The sequence below is a fragment of the Schistocerca americana genome, chromosome 1, assembly GCF_021461395.2.
Source record: "Schistocerca americana isolate TAMUIC-IGC-003095 chromosome 1, iqSchAmer2.1, whole genome shotgun sequence".
Taxonomy (NCBI): Eukaryota; Metazoa; Arthropoda; class Insecta; order Orthoptera; family Acrididae; genus Schistocerca; species Schistocerca americana.
Window position 1 is genome coordinate 832,432,737 of NC_060119.1, and position 16,519 is coordinate 832,449,255.

General features: G+C 36.0%; 1 protein-coding gene across 1 annotated transcript in view; it reads right to left on the reverse strand.

The window, feature by feature from the left end:
• Positions 1–16,519, reverse strand: part of LOC124594527 — a 605,846-nt gene that overhangs the window by 282,749 nt on the left and 306,578 nt on the right. Inside the window, exons 49-52 of the mRNA XM_047132903.1 lie at positions 14,795–14,938; positions 7,996–8,067; positions 6,298–6,384; positions 457–3,078 (exon numbers count right to left, since the gene is read on the reverse strand). Coding sequence (XP_046988859.1) covers positions 457–3,078; positions 6,298–6,384; positions 7,996–8,067; positions 14,795–14,938 — 2,925 coding nt within the window. The remainder of the gene's footprint in view (positions 1–456; positions 3,079–6,297; positions 6,385–7,995; positions 8,068–14,794; positions 14,939–16,519) is intronic.

Here is a 16,519-nt window from a genome sequence, read left to right on the forward strand (position 1 = left end):
TTTTATTAGTGCAAGTAAACTATATACACCATTTACATGCTACAGTTTTGCTTTATCCTCATTCTTTTAAATATGAGGTAGAAAAACAATTTAAAGGTTAAATGTGACATATACTACTTGTTATAGTGTAAAAGTTTTTGAAGAAATATTTGACTCCTAGTTTTGTGTTACTGACTATTCCACTTTTTGAAGTACAGTGAAATTCAGCTTTAGAGAAGTTATTTTAAGTGCAATTTTATATATAGTGCCACAAAAGAATGGACTGTACTACATTTTTAAGTACACTACATTGAAAGCACAGAGTAAGAAATTCACGTATTTTACAAGACAAGGTAGAAAACTGAAATCATTCTGAAAGACAGGAATAGTCAAGAACTGAAGTACGACTGTATTTACAAAATAATTGTTTTCAGTATTCACTGATTAATAGTATGGGCTTCAGTAATTTTTTAGTACCTCGTTGGCAGTCCACGGTTGCATTTCCAGGATGCCCGATTGGGCAAGTGCAAAGTGTGGTGTGGTTTGAGACTGTGCATATGGCACCGGATCCACAAGTGCCCACACAAGGATTGAGACACAGGCCATCCCGACAGGCTTCAGTCTCAGGACAGTCTTTGTCAACAGTACATGGAATAGTTGTAGTAGTCTCAAATCTGTTGTCAAAGTCAGATGGAGTAGTAGATGTTTCTGTTGTACTTGTAACTGTCTCACTTTCCATAAATTCTGATGTCAGTTCTAGCATACTCTCAGCTGTTGTTGTGGTTCCTGCACTACTTTCTGTTAGAGGTGATTCAGTTACACTAGGTGGGGTATTTGGATTTTCTGTCTCCAAGTCATTTACAGAGGATTCTGTGTCAGTTACTGTCAATTCATTACGCAGTGTTGTTGTCTCATATGCTGATGATTCTGTTTTGTAACCATCTGTGGGCTCTGTGGTAGTGAGTGTCACTGTGTCAGGCTGTACTTCTGCTGTAACTGTACTTGCTGTTGTCTGAGTTGTTGCTTCCGTCAGCAGTGTTGTTTGTTCATTCATTGTAGTTGTTTCAAATGTTGATGGGCTTGCCTCAGTTGTTACTGTACTTTCGTCCTCTTTTCCAGTAAGCTGATTAATTGTGTATGCTTCCATTGTTGTTGGTTGATCTTCCAAGATATTAATCCTACTTTCTGTTATGGTTTCTGTTTCTTGCGTCACAGTTACTACTTCATCCATTTTGAATTTAGTGGTTTGCATTTGTTCTGTAGTTATGCCAACAGCACCTTCAGATGAGGTACTGGTCTGTATGTCGTTTTCTGTTCCTTCAGTGTCCTGTGCACGAGTACTTGTTTCTGCAATGTTATTTATTGTAGTCTGATAATCTGTGGTTGTTGTTCCTATGTCACGTGGTGAAATCTCTGTTTCAGTTACAATATTTTCTGTTGTGGCCTCTGATACTGGAAAGAATTCTGTGGTTACTTGTGTGGTGCTCTGCAGAGTAGACTGGCCCACTTGTAGGTTTCTGTCTGTTGTGAAAACCTCTGGTGTTGCAGTTGTAGTACTAATTTCAGATGGAAAGGCATTTTCATCTTTGGTTGTAGCTTCTAGGCTTGGAGTGGTATTTATGGAAATATCAGTTGTGATAGTGATGTCAGGAGCAAGTGTTGTTGGAACTTGATTACTGTCATTTATATTTTGTGTGAAACTAATTGTAGCAGTTGGCAGAGTTGTGTCTGTTGGCACATCAGTTATATCATTCACCTTGGTGTCTGATGCGCCAGTAGTGGTTTCATCATTTAATTCAGTTGTCATTTCCTGTGACTCTGTGCGCATTGTACTACTTTCATCTGGTTGTCTTGTCTCAAAAACCTGTCTCGGTATTTCTGTGGTCATACCTTCTCCGAGTTCTACCTGAGTACTGCTTGGTAATTCTTCTGTTGCTGCCTCTTGCTGAGGTGTACTTGTGTATTCGAATGTTGTTGGGGCTCTTGTGGGTTGCTGTGTTGTACCTGTCTCTGTACTTCCTTCAGAAAACTCAGGCTCTGTTATCAGATTCATAGCACGTTGTGTTGTAACTTCTTGGTTGTTATAATTCATTTCTGTGGTTTCCTTTGCAGGTTCAGTTTGGGCATCTAAAATTTTTGTCTCAGTAACTGTTGGTGAAGGACTTGTAATTGGCTGTTCTGATATGTCCGTGGTAGATGGTACTAGTGGTTCTGACAATTCTTCTCTGGTTGTCACTACTGTGGTTCCTGATCTTGTGTCTTCTCTGGTTGTCACTAATGTGGTCCCTGCTGTTGTGATTTCTGTTAAACTTGCCTCTTCGCTCATAGAAGTTGTTGTAAAATTTAAGTCCCTCCCAGAGGAAGTTTCTGTAGTAATTGTCACTGATTCAAAGTAACTCTCATCATTTGCTGCTGTAGTCACCTCTGCAACTTTTGTGATAAGAGATTCAGAATCTGTTGGAGTCTCAAAATTGATTTCCCTCTGTGTTACAGGTAGTTTAGTTACAGATTCTGTTTCCATACTTGATTTTGTTGTGCTAAAATCCTGCATTTCTGTTACCAGGCCAGATGTAGAAAGTTCTGTTTGCATAGTAACAGGAACAGATGTCGGTTCTTGTGCCTCCGGAATAGCTGTAACAGTAACCACCTCTTCATTGGTTGAACTTTCCTGTGTGGCCGTTTCTGTTGGCAGTAATTCTATAAGAGGTACACCTTGTGTCGTTTCCGTCACTCCCACAGACACTGCCTTTGTTGTCATTTCATTAGGTGTTGACTCAATGTCACCTGAAGTAGGCAATATTTCTGTATTTACTGCTGTTGTACTTGCCATTTCTGTTGTAGAGAATATTTGAGGTCCTGTGTCGGAAACTTTATTATCAGATAAAGTCACATCTGACGGAGGTTCTATAGTCGTGTTTTCCTCATCCATGCTAAGTATGGTAGGTACTACTGTGTTTGTTTGTGCAGTTCCTTCAGTGTTTAGTTTGGTTGTTTCACCTATTTCTGTCATTGTCGGGGTTACTGTCTCAATTCCTTTTTCCACAATGCCCGGGCTTGGCTGTGTAGTGATAGATGTGCCACTTTCCTGGTCGTCGGTTACTATAGATGAGTAAAAGCAAAAAAAAAAAAAAAAAAGAAACAAAGTTGTTAATCTTGCTGAGTGAATTTTAAAAGAAATTTTAAATTGTTAGAATAAAAATTAAGTCCAAAGACAGTTCTGAGATAAAGTATATATGTACAACTACAATTTAAGTCAACTATAACTCTAATATACAAAGATTTAAAGGACAGAGGAAGTAGGTAAACATTAATACAGAATGCAATTTCTTCTATTCCAAATATTCTGTTTTATTTAGGAAACAATATATTTTAATGAAGAAAGACATTATATTTACAGTATTGGATTTATGTTATTTTAGGTATAGAAGTTAATTATGCCCAGAACAAAAAAAAAAATCCCTGCACACAAGCAGTTTGCCATTTACAGCACAGAAGCAGTCAGGCAAAAGCCAACACCAAAAAAGTTTATCATGCGAAAGCGACTAATTAAACAATAGTCTTTGTACTGGAAACTGTTGCTAGAGTTTATAGATGAATATATTGCTGTCCCACATGCTATTAGGCCTACTGTACAAGTTGTACAAAATATTTCTGAATGTATAATATGATACTGAATTGATAAAGATAGTCACTAAAATATTATTTAATAAAATAATAATAATATTGTTGACAATATGATTACAGAAAAGAATAGATTTGTAGGAGTGAATAAAATAGTTTTTTTGTCTTTATACATATAATATTTGTATAATGTGAAAAACTACTCTCACAGTAAGCAAGTGAAAAAAAAAGCTATGAAGGAAAAAAAAGAGGCACAGTGTGGTACATCTTTATAACAATATACCTGACCATTGGGAGCTGTACCATAAGTCTTCTTATAGGACCACTTTTATTTTAAAGAAAATTGATCCATTTCCATTCAAAATACAGCAGTGCATGAAGACAATTGTAACTGGCTATGATGCAATAATTGGTTACATGCATAAATCTATCATATTAACACTGTAAGGAGATACTGATGTGATCGAAGGGATCTGCTTAATTGATGGGCATTGAATGCCATCATCTGATATTGAATGCTTTCCAGTTGCTGCCAACTGCAATTGGCAGATAATACTATATTTAGTGTGTTTACCTCTACGACACTGGAAGTGAGGCATGAAGTTAGTAATTGCTGAAATGTTTTGGGAAAATTGAATTTGAAATTGTTTAATTTATTAGCATAGTAAATGCGCTAACTATAATTTTGTCTGCCTGCTATCATTGGCAGTGGTAAAAAATCATGCAATACTGGGTGGACAACTCAACTATCCCTAACAGTCATGTCACTCAATACCTTCTTAAAATGTGTATGTAGTATTGCTTTTCTGTGATCATACTGTCTTTCAGAAAAAAATGCAGATGTGTGGTAAATAAGGAGGCATGATATACTTTAAATGCAATTTTCAAGCATTACAGTATTATGCATAAATTACCATCAAATTATTCATATCCACTTCATGCAATTTGGTATACCAATTTTTTAAAGATTATGTGCTGTCTCCAGATGAAAGCACCTTGTTGCAGCTGATTCTTTACATTAGCCAATGATATTTACTTATTATAACTTCAGATGAATGAGAAAATGAAAATTGAAGTTCCTTCCATTCAGCATTATATAACTGCGCATTATATAACTGCAGTTAGCAAACTCAGTTCTTGCTTCAGAATGGTTTAGGATCTGAGAATATTGATATAAAAAATTGTGTTTCATGTGGTTCTGTTTATGTAAAATACTGAAATACATGCTCACAGGAGTATGCAAATAAGTTTCAGTTTATTTTTTATCAACAGGTAACATGTTTACCCTTTGCAATCTCAGGTATTATTTCTAAATAAAGTTTACAACCAAAGTTCTTTATTCTTTTAGGGAAATGAATCACACATGTAGGAAAAAATGGTTTGCCCAGGGATTGTCATGTAAATTACCATGCAAAATTATGTGTGTTGTATGCAGTGTTATATTAACATGAACTCATTAAAACTTATACATAAATTATCAGCACAACACTAAGTTTGAATAGCTGTAATGTGATTAATATTACATTGTGTGATATGAATTCTGAACACACATTTACCTAATAAAATCATATGGAGTAGAGTTTAGGCAATTATATTGATGTTTGAATGTGACTCAGTCTAGCTCTAGACTTATTTTTGCAGAATCCTACCATAACTGTCATCTCACCATAAGTTTCATTAAATTTTTGTAACTGGATGAGCATCTTGTCAAGGTCCTGAGAATATTACTATGGTTTCTTTTTCCCACCACTGCAGTCCTAGATACAGCTGAATGCTTACATTGCTTATAGTATACCATTGGTATTCAAAGCAACAATCCATCACCGCAAAACCTGCAAGACATGCTTGTTGCCATGAAATGTACACAGAGCTGCAAACTGCTTTCAAACACTGTGCTTCAATGTCTTGTTGGTTTACAATGCCCAGAAAGCTAAAATGCAACACCACACCTTCCTAAATGCTGATTAAAGTGTCCATGCATGTGTATTTACAAACTTTCACTGATAAGCAAATGTGTACAGTTTGGACAGTGTCTAGCTTACGTGAAAAATTTTAGGTTAATGTGGACCAAAAATGGTGATAATGCTTCACTGTAATATTCACAACATAATGCTGTTGCATAATAATGTATTGGAAAGTTTGATGTGTGCAAGAATGATTTGGAAAAAAAGCTCCCAAGTACAAAATCATTAAAACTTTTCTTGAAATTATACTCTCAAGCAGTCATTTGTGATGACTGAGTTCCATATGATAGAGAAAAGAAGCTGAAAATATTTACAAAATGAAAAATGAGTTTTAGGAAAAGACCCAAGATCATACAGTTCCAAAAATATTGTTTCTGAATGGTCATGTGTCTGAAATTAAATCTGAAAAAGGAAAAAATAATCATTTTAAAGTTAATTATAAGGTTCAGTTTTGTGATATAATTCTGAAAATTAGAGTTTGTTACCTTTTCTGTTCTGTTCCATGTATATATTAGTACACCTTTGTAACATATTGCAACTTAGAAAATGCTTCATTCACCATACAGCACGTGATATTGGCATGAGAGGTATGAGTTGGGCAAAGGAAATTGGATAACTGAACTCACAGAATTCAGTTGTTCAGTGGTAATGTGGGATGTCCCTTATTTAGAGGAAACAAAACAGCAACACACTGTGTTTTCTAATGTTAATGACTCAGGAAATTTTGTCCTACCTTTGTAGCAAGCACCAGTTGTTGGATTGCATAACATGCCAGGTGGGCAGTGTTCACAACCAGATGGTACCACATTTGGTTCGGTACCTACCAAAGAATAAACTGGAATAAGTTGAGTGTGTTGTACTGTAGTTTTAGATTATTGATTTTACCCTCTCCTACATTTGCAAATCAATTTCAAAAATATATTCAGTCTGCAAGAGTTTGAGGATGATGATTATAATAACAATAACAACCATAATGTTAATTTATATAGAACAACCTTAAAGAGCGATGGATTGATCATGATTTTGAAGTAGTTTTGTTGATTTTTTTGGTAATAAATACAGTCTATGTTGAAATCCATGTTTCAAATTGTTGATTTGGGGGAAACTGCTTTCAGTTTCTCAGAACAGTAAGACATAATGTTCCTCCTGTCTACATCTGATACTTTTATTCTTACTGATTGGTTATTTCTAATTATTTCCTTTCATAAAAACATGTATATGAGTTGAAAAAATCTCAAAGAGTTCAATTATGCGTCTTTCAGTTAATTCAAAGGACAAGTACGTTCAAAACATTTTTATTTTGTTGGCTCACTACTGGCTTCAGTACCAGTAAAATCACACTACACAGTTAAAATTTTATTTAAGAAACATTTACAAAATATATTTACCCTATTATGGGAAACACATGGTATAAAGTACAGTTTTAAAATAGAGGCAGTCGCTTACCCAATCACAATCTAAAAATGGAGGTCAATGCTATGCTTTAAATAGATGCAAAAATGCATGCAGAAGTGATAAGAGTCCCCTGTTTACAGATATTTGTTCCTTTTTATTTAAAAAAGGAAGTCACAGTGTAAAAGCTATCTAAGAAATTGTAGGATGGTCTGGTGATGGTACTTAGTACAGAAAATGTACAAAATAAAAGTGTGACTGTAGACTAAAGCAAATCTTTTTTTCTTGTTGTCATTTAACTGGTTAGGGAGGACATAACTTTCAGAGTTGTTGAATCAGTAGCAAAAAGATCTATTTGAAGTTATAGAGTTACCATTAGTTTGTATTTGTTTAAATTAATCACATTATGGAGGAACATCAGCAATTGTCACTTACTACGAAAAAAAATTATTTTCAGTCACAATCACTATCAACTTTTGCAGTTATTACCAGTTTTAATGTTGTCTTCAGACAAACAACCATGTTATGGTCATTGATCCAAATGATAATGTCATATTCAATTAACTTCTGTGGCCGAACATGTAACTGCAGATGAGCTGACCAGCATGCACAGCTATAGAAGATTATTGGTACCATTCTAATGACAGTGTGTCCCTAGATGAGTTAAGAGCTACAATTGGGCTGTCTGTCCGAAAATAACATAAATGTTTACACTGATAATCACTGCAAAAAATTGTTTATTAGTTTGTATATCTAAATCTGCAATAATGAAAGTTTCAAATGAAGGTACAGGAAAGCTGCAATGTTCTTTCACAAATACATAACTGACGTTAAATAATTTTTGATAAAAGTATTCATTATGGGTCAGAGACAGAAAAATAATCAGGCTAGAGCCTGAGAATTGCTCTAACTCTGTATTCACAAATGGCATTTTTTAATTTTTTAAATACAAATTTCACTTTGAATATGTTGTAGCACTCTATAAACACTAAGATAACAAGAAGATGAACTAATGTGCACTTTGAAAAAAGTGTCTTACTTGTAGAAACACAGTTGCAGCCATCACATATGAGACCAGATCTGCAGTCACTCGATTTTTGGCAGGAACAAACTGCAGAGCAAAGCAAATGGAACATTAAAGATTAAACAATTACTAAATGGTGTTCTGGTTCTGAATGGTTTATGTATCAACAGACTATTGTAATTGTCATCCAAAATTAGGTAGTTGCAAAATAATAGAAATGAATGTCCTTTATGAGACTGCTGGGTGTATTTCAGTTGAACATTTAATAGATACTTAACTGCTAAATACTAAATCTAGACTTTATCGAATGTTTATTAACAGAACAGGTGAGTGTAGGTGAGGCACCACTTTTACAATATTTCAATGTTTCTCTACAAGGGTGTCAGGAAACAAGCTACATTAACCAAAGTCTCTGCATGAAACATCAAAATTTCACAAATTTTCTGAATTTTGCATTTCATTGCTGAACTACCATATTCAGTAAGAAATCACAGTGAAATCAGTTATGAAGAAAGTGTGACGTAACTGGAGTATTTGAAAATAGGGCTGTCAGATCAACTTGGTATGTACTAATTTATTGGTAAGGTGATATGAGGGAGGGGATAGGCTGTGTGAGTTTATGACTTCAGTCCGAGGGCAATAAACATAGTTGTAGAAATCCATAGCTTTAGTCACCTTGGATTCAGAAGATGATTTGAAATGCTCGTATGAGGGAGGGCTGAATTGTTATGTAAAGTAATAGAGATATTATTTATACAAAAAACAAAAATGCACTTCTCTACATGCACAATGAACTCATTATTGCTCAGAAAAATTCAAGTTACAACATTGCATATTAATTATAATAATAATTTACAACACAGATAACCTCTGCATTCAAAGAAAATTTCTTCCTTTCAAGATATTTCCAAAGTTAAGAAAAACAAAAGTGTCACTTGGGACCAAACCAGTAAGGGGATTGGGTCATAAAAAAAGTTTTTATTTGTTTAAAATTTAAAGGTACATTGTGCTTCATACTATACATCAGCCCATGAGCTGGGGGTAGTGTCTTTAAATGGTAATCAAAATGGCTTGAGTCCCGCGTTCGAACCCAGCCACTGCTTAAATTTTGAATAAAAATCATCAGCAATGCTGATGAAAGATTTCCAGCAGAAGAAGTCACCTTCATTCTGCCGACGGCATTTTCAAAGAGGGGGAAGAGGTGGACAGAGTTTCAGGGCAATCTCTTGCACTTGGGGTGGGAAACTGCCCTAAAAAGGTGAAGAATCATCTATTATCAATGGCACGAGAATGCAAAGCAATGGAAACCACAGCATTAAAGACACATATGAGTATTTACAGGATGATCTCTCCATTGGCACAAGATTGTTGATTAGTCTCCCATTTGGATCTCTGGAAGGGAACCACCAAGGGAGAGGTGATCGTGAGAAAAAGATAAAACAACCAATGAAAGGGTAACATTCTACAGTATGGGGTGTGGAATCTCAGAAGTTTTAACTTGGCAGGCAAGCTAGAAAATATGGAAAGAGAAATGCTAAGCCTCAAACTAGACATAGTGGGGGTCAGTGAGATGAAATGGAAAGAAGACAATGATTTCTGGTCAGACAAGTATGAGGCAGGTATAATGGGAGTAGGATTTGTTATGAATATGGAAGGTAGGCGGGAAAGTGAGTTACTGTGAACACTTCAATGATAAGTTTGTTCTCACCAAAATTGACAGCAGACCAATGTCAAGAACATAAGCCGAGTTATGCATGCCGAGAGACAGAGAAAGTAAGTGAGGATACTGAATGGGTAATTCAGATGGTAATGGGGAGACAAAAATCATGGGGGACTGGAATGTGATTGGGGGAGAAGGAAAAGAAGAAAGGATCATGGCAGAATATGGTCCAGGCACTAGGAATGAAAGAGGAGAAAGACTAATTGAGCTCAGTAATAAATTTCAGGTCATATTAGAGAATTCTCTATTCAGAATTCTTAATAGGAGGTACACTAGGAGAAAGACACAAGAACAGCCCAGCTGGATTACATCATGATCAGACAGAGATTCTGAAATCAGTATTGGATTGTAAGGTGTACCTAGAAGCAGATATAGACTCAGATCATAATTTAGTGATGATGCAGAGCAAACTGAAGTTTAAGAGAATTATATGGAAGAATCGGTGTGGTAGGAAATGGGATAGTGAAGGACTCAGGAATGATGAGATGTGGATATTATGATAAGGAATATCACAATGAGGTCATGCGAGAAAAAGCACAAGCTCATAGAAGGTAAAGATGGGGAAGGAACTTGGTCATGTCCTTTCAAAGGAACCATCTTGCATTTACCTGAAGCGATTTAGTGAAATCATGGGAAACCTAAATCAGGAGAGCTGGACACAGGCTTGAACTGTTGTCCTCGTGAATGCAAGTCCAGTGTGCTAACCACTGCACCACCTTGCTTGGTCAAATATCATAGTAGGCAGTTCATTTGAAGAGAAGTGGGCATCTCTAAAAATGGCAAACACAGATATTGGACACTCAGAAATAGGTACAGGGATGGTAACTCTGAAGAAACCATGGGTAACAGAAGCAATATTTTTGTTGATCGATAAAAGGGAAAAAGCACAAAAATGTTCAGAAAAGGCAGCAATACAGCAATATAAATCACTTAGGAATGAAATAAACTGAAAGTAAAGGGCGGCTGAGGTGAAATGGATCAGGAAAAATGTGAAGAAATTGAAAAAAAAAAAAAAAATATTGTCAGAAGGACGGACTCATCATATTGAAAAGTCAAAACAGCTGTCAGTGAAACTAAATGCAGGTATGGTAATATTAAGGGTGCAATGATATTTCCACTGTTAAAAACAGAAGAAAGAGCAGATGGGTAAAGAGTACACTGAAGGCCTCTACAAGGGAGAAGAATTGTTTAACATTTTCACAGTAGAAGACCCTGGAGGCAGTAAGGAAGACATAGGGGATTCAGTATTAGAGTCACAATTTAAAACTACTCTGGAAGAATTGAGATCAAATAAACAAAAGGGATAGATAACATTCCATCGGAATTTCTAAAATCATAGGGGGAAGTGAGGCTATATGACTATTCAAGTTGATATGTAGAATTTATGAGACTGGGGATTTACCATCAGACTTTTGGAAAAATATCATTCACATAATAATGTAGATATCAAGGGCAGATAAAGTGCAAGAACTCCTGCACAATCAGTTTAACATCTCTTGCATCCAAGCTGCTTACAAGACAAATATACATGAGAATGGGAAAGAAGATTGAGGACCTGTTACATGATGATTAGTTTGCTTTAGGAGGGATAAAGGCACCAAGAGGCTATCCTAACATTCCACTTGATAATGGGAGAAAGACTGAAGAAAAATATATGCTTGTAGTAGAATGAGATTTTCACTCTGCAGCGGAGTGTGCACTAAAATGAAACTTCGTGGCAGATTAAAACTGTGTGCCCGACCAAGACTCGAGCTCGGGACCTTTGCCTTTCGCGGGCAAGTGCTCTACCATCTGAGCTACCGAAGCACGACTCACGCCCGGTACTCACAGCTTTACTTCTGCCAGTATCTCATCTCCTACCTTCCAAACTTTACAGACGCTCTCCTGCGAACCTTGCAGGAGAGCTTCTGTAAAGTTTGGAAGGTAGGAGATGAGATACTGGCAGAAGTAAAGCTGTGAGTACTGGGCGTGAGTCGTGCTTCGGTAGCTCAGATGGTACAGCACTTGCCCGCGAAAGGCAAAGGTCCCGAGTTCGAGTCTCGGTCGGGCACACAGTTTTAATCTGCCAGGAAGTTTCATATGCTTGTAGTATTTGTCAGTCTAGTAAAAATATTCAACAATGTGAAACAGTGCAAGATGTTCAAAATGCTGAGAAAAATAGGAGTAAGCTACAGGGAATGATGGGTAATATTCAATATGTACAAGATGGAACAATAAGATTGGAAGACCAAGAATGAACTGCTTGAGTTAAAAAGGGTGGAAGACATGGATTCAGTCTTTCACCCCTACATTTCAATCTATACATCGGAGAAGCAATGGTGGAAATAAAAGAAAGGTTCAAGAGCAGGATTAAAATTGAGGGCAAAAGGATATCAATCATAAGATTTCCTAATGGCACTGCTATTCTCAGAAAAAGTGAAGTAGACTTAACCAGGATATGTTGAATGGAATGAACAGTCTAATAAGTACAGATTATGGAAAAAGACAACAGTAATTAGAAGTAGCAGGAATGAGAATACTGAGAAACTTAATATCAAAATTGGTAGTTACAAAGTAGATGAACTCTAAAGAATTCTGCTACTTCATAAGCAAAAAACCCATGGTGGATAAAGCAAAGAGGACATAAGAAGCATACCAACATAGCCAAGGAGGGTATTCATATCCAAGGGAGGTCTACTGGTATCAAACATAGGCCTTAATTTGAGGAAGAAATTTCTGGGAATGTACTTTTGGAGGACATCATTGTATGGTAGTGAATCATTGACAGTTACAAAACCAAAGCAGGAGAGAACTGAAGTGTTTATCATGTGGTGCCACAGAAGAGTATTGAAAATCATGTGGACAGACAAGGTAAGGAATGAGGAGGTTCTTCGCAGAAGTGGTGAAGAAAAGAACATATGGAACTCACTGACAAGAAGAAGGGACAGGACGATAGAACACGTGTTATAATGCCAGGGAATAACCTCCCTAGTACTAGAGAGAACTGTAGAAGGTAAAAACTGGGGGGGAAGACAGAGACTGGACTACATCCAGCAAATAATTGAGGACATAGGATGCAAGTGTTACTCTGAAATGAAAATGTTGACACAGGAGAGGAATTTGTGGTGGGCTGCATCAAACCAATTACAAGATCACAAGACACAGAAAAAGAAAAAGAGTCACATTATAACTGGTTGAAGACTTTTGCATCAGTATCTCATTCTGAAAGTTAACAAGGAAGTAAAGTGTACATAGAAATTATTTTTCTGTACTCGTTTTTGGTTGTGTAAATCATAGCACAGCTGAACTGCTTTCTGGGTTTAGTAACAAGTGTTATCAAGACTTACAGTGGTAATATTTTCTTGAAGTGACATAAATCGTAACATATGATGTCTTAAAAGAAAGTTTATATTTGAAGTTTGAAGAGCTCTCTGCACATGCTTGGCCTGCAGGAATTCAGTCAATATGGAGCGATTCTCAGGAGCAGCCTGCATGTTCTGTGTGCGAGAATTTTACGAAAATGGTGATTCGGCAATTGTAGCATGGAAATTTTGCAGTGATGGTGGACTGAATAATGTAATTGATGCTCCAAATGTTCCCCTTAACCACAAATGGATCAAATTAGTTTGAGGAGACCGGTTCAACACTGGCCCAACCAAAATCTGGGTGACCAGTGCCATCAAGAATGGGCAAATCTGTGGAGAGTGTAAATTGGCCTGTTTGTGATGATCCTAACCTCTTTGTTCATAAGTGTGTAAGTTCTGTAAATGTGCATAGATCATCACCGTACTGAATTCTACACTGTACTGAATTCTGTACCCCTGCAAAATTCAACTGGTGCAAGAATTAATGCGTCAGGCTGTCAGACATATCCTGCAGTTTGCTAAAGATGTGACTGAGTGTCTTTCATTTAAGAACATCTTGTTTTCTGATGAGGCACATTTTCAGTTAAACAGTCATGTCAATAAGCAAAATTGCCGCTACTGGAGTGCAATATATCCTAAACAGAAGCATGAGAAACCCCTTTGTTTGCCAAAAGTTACTATATGAGTTGCAGTGTCAGCTTGGGAAATAATTGGTCTATACTTTTTGAGGAGGAGAGCGGTTGAGCAGTTACAGTGTATTCAGTACATTATGTGACAATGTTAAATGACTTACTGGTACCTGAACTGCAAAATTTTCCGAGCTGTAACCATAGAACTTGAGTTCAGCAAGACAAAGCCACAGTACACAAGTCCAAAGTGTCTATACTGTGAGTTCATGAAATTTTCCATGGCAAATTGATCTCCAGGAGGGATGACATAAACTGGCCTTCACGCAGTCCAGATTTGAGCCCCACGGATATTTTCTATTGGGGATATGTCAAATCTAAAGTTTATGTCAATAATCTGATCTCTCAATTGAAAGAAAATATCTATAACGAAGTGGCAACCATCCAGATGTGTACATGCCAAGCTGTCATGCAAAATTTTGTTCATCATTTAAATAAGTTCCATATGTGTGCTGGATTACATTTAAATGACATTATTTTCAAGAAGTGAATTCGTAGACTGTATATTTCAATAATAAATAAAGATTTTGTCTATAGACTTCAACCTCTATTTTATTTTGATGCATCAGATATAAACTTTCTTTTGAGACATCTGTACATTTCATTGTCATCACTCTCAAGTATCCCATTAACAAAGCCACATGTGAGGTGAAGCAATGGATCACCATAATCATTTCTTTGCAAAACATCAAGAAATCACTTTCTTTCCTCAGTTTGCTCAAATTCCTGGACTGACCATTCCCATCACAATGCAGTTTGTAGCTATGTGATGGGACAGTGAAATGCCATAGGAATTTGTGAACTGATAATGTATGATTCAGTGATCACCCAGTGTGTTTTGATACTGTCGCATTACTTTATCCACTTCCAAAACTACAATAACTGTTTTATGAAAGAGACACTCCATGTACCTCACCAATCAGTAACAAAGTTTGGCGGGTGGATGCATGCTGAGATTTGTTACTGCTTTAATTAGACTGTAAACTGTATTTAATACCAAGAAAATTACAACCCCTTGTTTCAGTACTTTGAAACATAGGGCATCAAATTTAAATTCGGCTTACCTTTTATGCAGACAGGTTGATGATCACGTACTTCACAATCATGTTGAGTGCTGCATGGATTGGAGACAGTGCATGGATTCTGACATTTGCCTTTGATGCATGCAAATTGAGCAGGGCACTGATTGTTGTTGATGCAGCCAATAACTGTTATGCAAGAGTAATTTAAAATATCTCTACATAGTAGTATAAATAGTTAATAATTATGTTTATATGGTAAACAAAAATAGATTGCAAAATACATTTAGAAAGCAATCTGTGAAATGCGCTTGTTGCATGAAATTCCCAATTTCTCTAATGACAATCAGTCAATTGTCTCAGATTAAGCGGAAAAAAAAATTCACTGCAGAGTATTGCGATGTGTCACTGCTACATTTTTAACTTGAGAAAAACCACAAGATTTGACTGTAACTTTTTATTTCCCTTTTTTCCACACATCCTAATTTTAAATACTGGTAAGCCCTTTGATGCAATGACCGAGAATTTTCTTCTTTGTATTTTGTTTTTGTTATGCGTAAAGTCCACCTGGTTAATGTAAAACCACATGTTGGTCACCCACCAGTCTTGTTTTCTCACTCACCTCAGCTTCTAGTTGTCTGTGACAAGAAATGATACTTTTTTTGTACTAAATTGGTCTCTTAATAAAAATATTTTGACTTAAGTGTGTCATTTATGAAACACAAAATAAGTGACAAGCAAAGAGGTCATAGGGGTTCCTTATTTAATTAATAGTTTTTCTGTGGTATTACCCTAAACACCTATAACTTTTTTGAGAAGTTTAAGAGTAGTCATTGCTGTCAAGTTTTGCCATTTCAGACATGTTTAAGAATTAACAGGAGGCATTATAAACTGTAGTTAAAGAATTCTGTAACAGAAATTGAACATTAACCTGTGAACAAATGTGTGGCAATAAGCCTGGATAACTAATTTGGAGCATGGTGTTTTACTGTGTCTGTGTGCAAAGAAACATTATACCTATGAAAATCATATTTCAAGAAAAAATTCTGTAGAACAGGTTTCAATAATTTTTAGAAGTGTAATATTTTAAATGCATGTTTGACAGAAAATTCTTGACTATCATTCTGAAGAAATATGCTACTAATCATATTTACTAAACATAAACAAATTTTATGTATAAAAAAGAATCTGTATACATAATAGCTGAATAGCAAGCATATTTAAGAAGCTTATTTACAGAAGCAAATCTGTAAGCCAAAAGCCAAAAGCACTTAGGAGTTTGTTCATGCAAAAGTTATGCACCACACCACAACATCAAAGCCATTGTTCCAAGTTACCTGATGTTATTACATGGAATACATCAATATTTTCTCCAAACAGCTTGCTGATGTAACAAAAATATGTGCAACATTTATTACATTAAAAAAATGCATGGGTTTAAAATAACTACAAAGCAAAACATAAATATACTGATACTGCACTCCCACCCTAAATGTATGTTTTCCCCCAATCATTGCAGGAACTGGAATCAAAGTAGAATTGAAAAACGTTATATATGTTTAGGTCAGCAAATATCATTTTGTGTGAGGAACTGGAATAGGCACACATTTCAAAAGTATGTGTCTGATGCAATGTGCTGCATATAAAGAACCCAAAGTACAATGAAGGATGATAACTGCATGCCACTGAACTTGAAGATATATGAAGCAAGTATTGGAAATCAAATAACCATAAACCATAGAAAGGACACAGTCTAACAGAATGTGGAAG